Genomic DNA, 10,796 nt, shown 5'->3' on the forward strand with positions numbered 1-10,796 from the left:
ATCAACATCCCGAGTGGCCTGGCCTAGGGTTAGCGAATCCCAGAGGCATTTTATCGTTCCCTTCCGTTGACTCTAGGTTAGGGTGGGGTCTTCAAACAGCAAAGTCATAAAATAATGCCAGTTTAAAGAAGGCTGGGCATTCACGACTCATCTGCTGCGGAAAAAAATGCTCAATTAGAGCAACTTGAGGAGGAAAGGGCTCAGTCCACCTCAGGATTTGAAGGAGCACAGTTCATGGTGGTGGCGGCAGGAGTGTAAGGTGACGGATTGCATTGCATGTATGGTGAAGAAGCAGAAAGAAATGAATGCTGGTGTTTGGCTGGCTTTCTCCTCCTTATAAACTCCGTGTGTGTGTGTGTGTGTGTGTGTGTGTGTGTGTGTGTACACATCATGTGTGTGTCAGGTACATGTGAAAGCCAGACATCAACCTCAGATGTTAGTCTTCAGACGGTAAATCTCTCACTGGCTTAGAGTCATCAGGTAGATCAGACCCGAAGGTCATCAAGCCCTAAGGATGCACCTGTCTCTAGATCCTCAGTGCTGGGATTGGGAACTTTGTCACCACAGCTGGATTTGTGCTGGGGGTAGGGATGGGGTGGTTCTGGGCATTGAACTGAGGTCCTCATACTCGCAAGATAAACGCTGTGCCAACTGAGCGATCTCTCCAGAGCCTCTTTTTCCCCTTTCCATATTAGTCTGGGATTCCAGTTCATGGAATGTTGCCACCCTCATTCAGGCTGAGTCTTTCTTCCTCAGTTAAACCTCCCTGGAAACATCCCCCGACCCCCAAGACAGGCCCAGAGCTGTGACTCCTAGGTGCTCCCACGTCTAGTCAACTGGACAATGAACACAGACCTTCGAGAGCTGTGAGGGACGGATCGGCAGCATATGTGAAGGACATAACTCAGCATTGTTGGCACGCAAGCATCTGCCCGTCTCTGTGGTAAGTACTTCTCTCACTCAGGCCTTGTGTCCTGACTGTCACATACAAAGGACACAAGTCAGCCACCATCCACCATCCTCAGCTGTCTGTTAGACAGAGCTGTCCCTTCCCATAAACCAGAAAACAAAACAAAACAAAAAACCCACCAAGCTGGCAACAACTTCCTCCTGCCAGAGCTCTGAAGTTTCCTCAAGACTCAGAAGGGGCAGATAAAACCGGTATGTTGGGGTACCCAGCACCTTGCCAGTGATGGACTGCGAAGAGGTCCCACCTCTGGGCCAGTCTGGGCTGTTACACGCTGGGACAGAGTCCTGTATTCCCTTCCTGTGAGTGAGCTTGAAGGGATCCATTACTGTTAGACATCTGGATGTCCTTGGTTAACTTGGGATATGAAGAGAGACTCCAACCTGACCTTGAAGAGAGGTCAAGGGGCTTGGAAGCCTAAGATGTGGGAGGGAGAGGGCTGGATAGCACGTCCACCTGCCTGGCCACACTCCTCCTTGGGAGGTACCCCTGGGAGCTTATTCTTCCTCCTGACAGCCTGAGAGAGCTGTGTCAACTGACCTCAGGGCGCATTCCAGAATGAGGGCACAGCCAAGAATAGGACCCAGGAGCCCTGTCACCACCCGCCTGCATTACTCACACATTCCCTAGAGAGGAGGAGAAGCCCTGGCTCCTTGGGAAGGTGGGATTAGAACAGGAGGAGCAGCTACAGGAGTGGAGCTGAGATGAAAGAAAGACACATGATAGTAAAAAAAAATGCAGTGGGCCCTTGTGGCTCTCCTCCCAGATCCTGTATCCAGCCATCCATCCCCCTTTCGAGCTCTGAGCTGAGCCACAGTGTTCCTGGAGCCCCTGGCCACTACTCTGATTTGGGTCAGCACCAGCCTAGAGGCATGCCAGACTTGAAGAGGCTGAGGCAGCCTAGGGACAGCAGAGGCTTCCCCCAAGGAGCTAGCTGCCTTCTGAAGGATGAGGAGGCATGAGGCTGATGTCTGGCTCGGGAATCTAGGCCATGACTGCAGTTGTGTGTGAAGGAAGCTTGTCACGTGTCCAGGATGTAAACAGACCTTGGGTGATGCACCGGTGGCTGACCAGCTGGAGCCAGACACTGCCCATGCAGGCACGTGTGCTTATGCGTGTGTGCGCACGCACGCGTGTGAGTGTGTGTGTCTGTGTGTGTGTCTGTGTGTGTATGTACCTGTGTGTGTGTGTGCCTGTGTGTGTCTGTGTGTGTATGTACCTGTGTGTGTGTATGTGCCTCTGTGTGTGCCTGCGTGAATATGCAGGTATGTCTACCAAAGCCTGCACACATGGAGACCAAAGGCAGGTGTTGGTATCTTCTTCTGCTTCTCCCCAACTTACTGTATTTAGTTATTTGTTTGGGGTGAGGGGCACATGCCACAGCATGTGTGTTTGTTTGTGTGTGTGTACAGCTTGTGGGGATAGGTTTTGTTTTCCTACTGTATGGTACCTAAGGGTTGAACTTAGGTCATGAGGCTTGGCAGCAAGTCCCTTTTCTCACTGAACCATCTCTTTCCACCTATATTTTCGGAACAAGATTTCACACTGAACCCGGAGTTCACATATTCGGCTCGTCTAGCTGGCTGGCGGGGGGCAAGGCCCCAGTCGCCTCCTGAATTCACCTCCCCAGCACAGCTTGTACCCAGATTTTTACGTGGATTCTGGGGATCCAAACTCGAGTCTTCATACTTGAACCGAGACATACCCTCACTCCCTCTTTCTTTCTTTCTTTCTTTCTTTCTTTCTTTCTTTCTTTCTTTCTTTCTTTCTTTCTTTCTTTCTTTCTTCCTTCCTTCCTTCCTTCCTTCCTTCCTTTCTTTCTTTCTCTCTCTCTCTCTCTCTCTCTCTTTCTTTCTTTCTTTCTTTCTTTTTTCTTTTGTTTTAACTTTGTTTTTGAGATGGGTTTTCTTTGCCTAGTCTGTTCTTGTACTTGAAATCCTCCTGCCTCTGACTCCCAAGTGGTGGAACTGTAGCCCTGTGCTTTGGCCATGGCTAAGTAAATGTCCCATTACTCTTGCCTTAGTTTTCCTTACCTAGAAAATGTCATTGTGCCTCATGAGATCTCAGTGCTGACCCCAGGAGAAGGCGCTTGGTGCCACCACCCGGTAAACTGTTGGTCCGATTTATCATAATGGAGCAGTTGGAGATCAGAGCTGAAAGAAAGAAACAGCCACACGCCCGTGTGTTACTTCTGTCCCTTTCCCTAGTTAGGTTTTGTCCTAGTGCTTGGGTAGCTTTCGGGTGCCACTGCCCAGAGGGTGACATCAGACTAGTGAGCAGCTGGCCAGACAATGGGGCAGAGTGTCCTAGGAGGCTGGGAGGGAGGAGGGTAAACAAAGCCATAGTGCCTTGCTTAGGGGTGGTGGGGACGGTTCCGGTCTAGTGTCAGCCAAGTCTGAATAGATTAGAAAATAGATTAGATGGGGAGAAAAGGCCTGGAGAGCAGGCTAAGGTGTAGGGAGAGCCATACAGCCTCGAGATAGCAAGGGGTGAGCTCCACCACAAGCAGGAAAAGCATGAGGCTGGCCTTGCTGCAGGTGGCCTTGGGTTCCTTGTGTCCTGGAGCAGGATTGAGGGCATGTTTAGCAGACTGAGCCAGGTGACTGCCCAGCCTGGGGACTTGCTTGTTGTCGGCCATTGCATGAAGGCGGCTCAGGAGAGCAAGGCTGAAAAGGCACGGTGGCATTTCCAGAGAGAAGTCAGCCTCACCCAGCAGGTCAGAGACGGCCATAGCTCCTCAAGCACACATCCTCTAGTAATGCCCAAAGCTCCTGAGCCCCAAATCAGCCCACGTAAGGGGCTCATTTCGGATGTCCTCTGAGAATCAGAAGCCTGCAGAGGCCCAATGCCCAGAACGATGAGGTAGAGTGTTTGGCCCTGGGGTCCTTGCCCAGGGAGCCTCAGAGGGTCAAAGAACCACTCTAAGCCAGGCTATGTTCTTACAGGGTAATGGGTTGAATTCCAAGTTTCTCTAAGTGCTATGACTACGCAGGCATCGTAGTGGAACAAACCTGTCATCTCAGCGCCTGAGAGACTGAAATAGGAGAATCACGAGTTTGAGACCAATATGGACTGCGGAGTGAGGCTGAGCTAAGTTTGCGCTACACTGAGAGACTCTGTCTAGAGCAAAACAACAAATCCAGGGCAGAGGAGATGGCTCAGTGGTGAACACTTGCCTCATAACCACAGGGACTTGAGTGTGAATATCTCGAACTCACAAAACGCCAGGCGTGAGGTAGCACGTTATCTGTAACCCCAGTGCTCCTGTGATGAGATGGGAGCTCTGGAAGCTTCCAGGCCAGCTGTGTGGTGTATACAAGTCCCAAGTGAAAGGGGAGGGCAGACGCCCGAGGCTGTCCTCTGATGGCCACACGTGTCCCTGCTTTCACACACCTGAGCATGTGTGTGAGTGTGAGTGAACGTGTGCGAGTGTGCCTATACACACAACAACAATAGCAGCAACACGATGAAAGTAAGTGTTCTTCCTACTCTTTGTGCGAGCAAGACATGAAAAGGTTCAGAGACAGCAAGTTAGTGACGGAGGATGGATTCAGATCTTGGTGAGCCAGAGTCTCCTGGGCTAGGTAGTTTCCGTGCTGTCAGCCTCCCCTGAATTTCCCTCTCTACCAGGGGGAGCAGAACAGCAAGCTGGACTTAACCGTGGGGTTTAGACTCTTCTTTGTACACGTGAACTAAAGCGGCAGGTGACAGGTGAGGCTGGGGAGGAGGCATTTGCCCTTGGGCTCTGAGAGTATTTGTTGGATATTGTGGCCTAGAAGCAGGTTCAGTCAGTGTCCCCAGGCTGCTATGGACAGAGTGAGGCAACAGTCCTCACCCTCACTGGACGTCTGACTAGGTTGGGAAGTGATCATTGTTCATGTCATCCCGAGGGCTAAGTTCCTTGCTCAGTGTCCTTTAGTGATGGTGTGGCCTTCCCACCCCCTGCCCCCACTTCTCTTAGAAATAGAAGCCCCTCACCCACCCACCCCTAAGCCTTTAGGTGAAAGAGGCTGCTCTAGGTCAGGCTGGGCCTGGCTTGAATTCCTCCTTTGGGTATAGCCCTGAGAACCCCATGGAAATGCAAGGGAGGGGTGCCTCTGTTGAGGATGAAACAGGCTGTGGGTTCCACACTCTTGATTGGGTCTGGGGAACAACAGTAAGTCTCCCTGGGTTCAAATGCACAACTGCCAGCTTTGTCAGAACTCAGGCACCCTGAGGACGCTGGAGAGCAGGCCTCTTCCTGACATCCCTAGAAGTCACAGCAGAGCATCTGCCTGCCCTGCTTTTGTCCCTACCACCTTCACACTTAGACTCCACAGTATTAGAGGCAGGAGGATCTTGTCTGTGGCCCTGATCCCTGCTGTCCCCCACAGAGCAGTTAGGCCACAGGCCGGGGCCATAGCGCTCCTTGTCTACGAGTGTGGAAAAGTCACCCTGCCTTCTTGGTTAGGTTTTCTTCCAGTTACCTCATAAACTCTTCAGCGTGTGGTTAAGGAGCCTTATAGGGGACCTAAGAAGCTACTGTGTCCCTTCACGGCCCAAATATGGTGCCATTGACAAAACTTCCCTCCTAAGAGGTCACCAGAGTCAATGACATGATCACCGCCCCTTCCGCCACACACGTAGAGCAGTTGACACTGAAATTTTATTTATTATTGTCCTCCATATATTTGAGGAAGACATTAGGGCATCCCACAGTGCTTCCTTTGGAGGGATGTCGACAGAATGAAGGGCTGAGGAGGGAACAGGGCAGATGCAGAGATGACAGAGGGGTTCCAAATCATCTACACAGTGCCTTTGTATCTGGGATCAGAAGAAACAAGTGATCTCAGAGCTGCCATCGCCAAGAGGCCCCTCCTAGGCCCCACCCAGATAGATCTTTCCTCCTGATGCCTGCAGGTGCCCATATGCACCACCAGATGGCAGCATCGAGCAATATTCATTCTCCCTGGGCCCACCTCCTCTCTGATGCCTAGGCTGTCCCCTGATCCTCCTGCCTTTGTCTTATTTCTCTTGCTACCAAAACAGATCTTTGGGCTTCTCCTAGGAAGTCCACAGCACATGAAAGCACCTGACTCATCAGATAAAAATGCCTAGCCGCTGTCAATCACCCACTGGCACCTGGGGGAGCTGAGACACAGGACTGCCTTCAGACTCGGCCAGTAGAGCAGAATCAGGTCTCTATGGTCCTAGCACCTGGCACCCAGGAAGTGTTCACTGAGCTGAAATGTACAGAAGCACACAAACAAGCCAATGCAGCTAAGGAAAGAAAACATGGATTCGCTTGGTGTGGTGATAACAAAGGCAGCCGGCCCTTCAGCCTCCATTAGGATAAGTTAGAGACTAGGTTGAATGCTTTGGCTTCTTGATGTTCACAACCCTTGATGTGAATGGTCTCTGACTACAGCCATGTAGTGGGGCGGCACGCAGTAGGGCAGTTGTCTTAAATGATCCTCGAACTCTCTTATCTCTCTCTTCCCACATACCTCCTATACAAGCTAAACCATTCTACAATACAGATGGCATCTCCTCCTGACCCCAGGCTAGGCGACTGGGCAGAGGGGCATGGGTCAGGAAAGGGGGATGAGACTCCCCGAGGGAACCACCCATGGGAAACAACTTACCTATGCCCTTTCTTCCCTTTGCCAACCCTCTTCTCAGCTATAAGAGATTCAGACCTTCTAGCCAGACATGGTGGTGCACACTTTTAATCCCAGTACTTAGGAGGCAGAGGCAGGCAGATCTCTGAGTTCATGGCCAACCTGGTCTACAGAGTGAATTCCAGGACAGCCAGGGCTACACAGAGAAACCTTGTCTGGGGTGGAGGCTGGGGGCTGGGGCAGAGATACAGACATTTTATTGAACCCAAAGAACCTGTGAGGTTCCCCGACTTCCTTTAGCTCACTGCTCTCTTCTAAGCCCAGGGGGTACAACCACTCTTCCCACTTTGTACACAATCATCTAAGCCACAGAGAGGTTAAGCAACTTGCCCAAGGCCACAGGGCTGGTAGTATGGGAAGCGATGGGCCACAGACCTCTAAAGGGAGCTAGTGCTCACTACCATTTTCAAAGTGAGACCACGGAGAGGCAGAGAGAACATACAGATGGCGCTAAAACTTCGGAGGCTTTAAGGGTGGCGCTCTTCCCACATATTAGCTAATGTTTCTTTCTTAGCCAAAGCTGTCTAACCTCAAGTCACCTGGATGGCTGACTGAGGGCAGGGGTGGATGGGTGGGTGGGTGGGCGGAGGAGGGTCGGGGTAGCCGAGCTAGCTTCATTGCAAGCCCAGGAAGTCCTTGAGGACGTCACAGGTTTTCTTGTACATGACCTCACGGAGCTTCCTGACCCGCCGTGTGCTCGATGCCCCCACAAAGCTATCGGGTCTCAGCATGGCCATGCCGCCGTCCACCTCCCCCATGATGATGAGTGGTGTCTCACCCACTGTCACGTTGGGGCAAGGACAGGTCCAGTCTACATGAAGCAGGGTGACTTCCAGGGGCTCCCGGCCCAGAAACTTGAGGCCCATCTTCTCATCTTTTAAGACCTCATCCACGGTCACCAGGGCACGGCCTGAGTCTTGCTCCTCGGTCAGCTCAGAGACCCTGCCCAGGATGACAAAGTCACTCCGACAGAAGCTGGTAACAAGTTTTTGCCGGGGCTTGCAGGCCCGGCAGTGCTGGTTGCCCCTCGGGAAGGGACATGACTCCTCACAAGCCTCACGGCTTTCAAAGTTGTTACCGTTGCCCTCACAGCCGCCATAGATGAAGGACTGGCATAGGCCCGTCTGGCTGTTGTAGGCCCAGCGTGGGACATAAGCTTTGCAAGGCCCTTGCAGGGCAGGCAGGCTGCAGATGGCCAATGGCCCACTCATACAAGCCAGCATACAGGCCTCGTAGGTCTCAAAGTGGTTGAGATTGTGGTGGCAGTGGCCAAAGGTGAAAGTGAGGCAGTTGTTAGCCTGGGCATCGAAGTGCCAGCGCGTCTGCTCCTCTCCGCAGTCCTCACTGTCTGGGGGCTTCAGGCACTCTGTTGCTGGAAAAGCTGTGCCATTGAGACTGCTCTCTGAGGTGGCCCTGGCCTGACCACCCCTGACCACCGACAATGGGAAGTCAGCCCTCAGGACACCAGCGACATTTCGAGCCGTACAGGTGTATATGCCAGCATCCTGGGGCTGGACGTTGTAGATGACCAGCTGGGCAATGTTGGTGACCACCACATTACCGCGCACGTGGTTGGGCCTCATGACCACATTCTCTCGGTCCTCCAGCTGTTTCTCCCAAGTGAGCTCTGGCCGAGGCCGGCCTACCACGTCACAGAGGAAACTCACAGTCTCACCCACGGTGACTGACTGATGGACAGGGTGGTTGAGCAGGGCCGGGGCTGCCATGTCCAGCCCGAGAGTCTCCGGAGAGGAGGTGGTGGGATGCACCGTGGTCTCAGGCGGTGGAGGGCTGGTGTTAGGCCAGGTGAAGTGATAACGACAGGTAACCACAGACAGTGTGATGCCCTTGGAGCAGGCTTCGGCGTCCATGAAGCAACGGTTGTAGTAGGTAAGGCCATCAGAGGCACAGGTGAAGCTGGGCTCCTTCTCACAGCGATCTTTACACTTACACACGGGCTGGCCGTCCCAGATGTCACACTCAGAGCCCTGCTGCAGGCACATGAAATGGTCACATGTGGCCTCCTTGGGCATGCCCACAGGGCCCTTCTTCCCTTTCACATCCATGTAGCGGGCTGCCACACAGCTCTTGGTCCCACACACATTGGGGCAGCATTTCTCATAGGTCTCACATTCCTGAAAGAGCCAGAGAAAGAGAGACAGCTCTGAACATGGAGGAAGCAAGAATGGACAGATTCCTACCTCTCCCCCAGAGGTTGGATCATGGGGGCTTATACTTGTGAATACACAAAGCACTTAATGTAGATAAGAGCTCACAGAGACCCAACACCTACTGTCGGTCAGGATCCTGAACATCCTTCAACTTACCACTGTGTACATAATAATCTAAGGCCCAGAGAGGTTAAGCAACTTGCCCAAGGTCACAGAGCAGGTAATATGGGAAGAGATGGGCCACAGACCTCTAAAGAGGCCTATGTGCTCACTACCAATTTTCAAAGTGAGAACATGGCAGAGAGGTGACACTCAAGCCATAGGGAGGAGAGGTGGCAGAAAAGGGCTTTGAGCTCTCTTAAGGGATTCTGGAAGGGAACATTATCTGGTGATGCAGATGACGCCTAGGCTTTCATCGTGAGGTTGGCTTTTGTCTTTCTCCCACTGGGGTAAGGGTGTGTTGGCTAACTTGAAGAGGTTGAATCTTGGACCCATGTTCAAGGCTAGCCACACCTATCTTCCCCCCTGGGAGACACCAACATACACAAGGGTGTCAAAGACCCTTGTGACCAGAAAAAAAAAAAAAAAAAGTAAAGTCCTCTTGTGTGGTGTCAGCAAACCTTGCCAGTCTGTAATCCGCCTCTGACTTCTGTGGAGTCATGCAAGGCTGTACTCTAATTCTTCGAAATTAGCACATGCCAACTGGAGCCGACACAAATGCGGATTGCATGTGGTGCTTTGCACAATGTCACACCGTGTGGCTGGGCAGCTGGCTGGGCTGCTAATCCTCCACCAGGTAGTGACTGTGTGAATTAGTCCCCACCACACTGGCCTCTTGTCCTTCCCACTTTGATTTCAGCCTTTCTGACATTCCACATGGGCTAAGAGGGGGAAAACACCCCCCACACGGCTGTGTGGAGCTGCTGGGCGGCTCGACTTGTTTACTCTTCTCCCCCCTTCAGTTCAGAATAAGGACTTTGTTTTGAAGCCCTTGTTTGGCATAGGCTTCTGGGCCACAACAGGGGAAGCTTGAGGACAGAGATGGGTCACATCCAGAGCTGAGGTTCAAGGGAGAGAGAATTTTAGAATGGAGGGTAGACAGGGACACAGCGACCTGTGAACAGGAAAACCTGCTCTTCGACCTGATGGCTTCTCTTCCAGGCAATTCCATCAGGGCCCAGAGGTCCAGGGGTGGCTGGACACTCGGGAATCAGAGCCCTTGGGGACCAGGTGAAGGAACGCTGGAGGGAATAGTTAGAGTACTTTCACTTTAGGAGTTACAATGTATCTATTCTAGGTGGATCTTGAGCTGCCCTCAGGTGCCTTCTCCAGACAACATGAAAAGCCAGCCAGAGTCCTACTGGTCCTAAATCCCACCGGATTTCAGACTAGCTCGTATCAGGGGAAAAGATTCTCCAAAGGCAGACTTCTGATGGCATGAGCTCTTGGATGGGAGAGTTGCCACTTTCCCTGTTCCTTTATCCCCACACCATGTACCACTAGAGCATCCTATCACTGTGTACCACTGCAGCATCCTACCACTGTGTACCACTCACTGCAGCATCCTACCACTGTGTACCACTGTAGCATCCTACTCTGTGTACCACTAGAGCATCCTATCACTGTGTACCACTGCAGCATCCTACCACTGTGTACCACTGCAGCATCCTACCACTGTGCACCACTAGAGCATCCTATCACTGTGTACCACTGCAGCATCCTACCACTGTGTACCGCTGCAGCATCCTACCACTGTGTACCACTGCAGCATCCTACCACTGTGTACCACTGGAGCATCCTACCACTGTGTACCACTGCAGCATCCTACCACTGTGTACCACTGCAGCATCCTACCACTGTGTACCACTAGAGCATCCTACCACTGTGTACCACTGCAGCATCCTACCACTGTGTACCACTGCAGCATCCTACTACTGTGTACCACTAGAGCATCCTATCACTGTGTACCACTAGAGCATCCTATCACTGTGTACCACT

At 52.2% G+C, this 10,796-nt stretch overlaps 1 protein-coding gene across 1 annotated transcript in view; it reads right to left on the minus strand.

Moving 5' to 3' along the window:
- Positions 1 to 5,594: 5,594 nt before the first annotated feature.
- The window catches only part of Wfikkn2 (WAP, follistatin/kazal, immunoglobulin, kunitz and netrin domain containing 2), a 7,117-nt gene continuing 1,915 nt past the window's right edge, over positions 5,595 to 10,796 (minus strand). The window contains exon 2 of the mRNA XM_021178131.2: positions 5,595 to 8,762. Coding sequence (XP_021033790.1) covers positions 7,242 to 8,762 — 1,521 coding nt within the window. The 3' untranslated portion in view covers positions 5,595 to 7,241. The remainder of the gene's footprint in view (positions 8,763 to 10,796) is intronic.

Source organism: Mus caroli, chromosome 11 (genome assembly GCF_900094665.2).
Source record: "Mus caroli chromosome 11, CAROLI_EIJ_v1.1, whole genome shotgun sequence".
Classification (NCBI taxonomy): domain Eukaryota; kingdom Metazoa; phylum Chordata; class Mammalia; order Rodentia; family Muridae; genus Mus; species Mus caroli.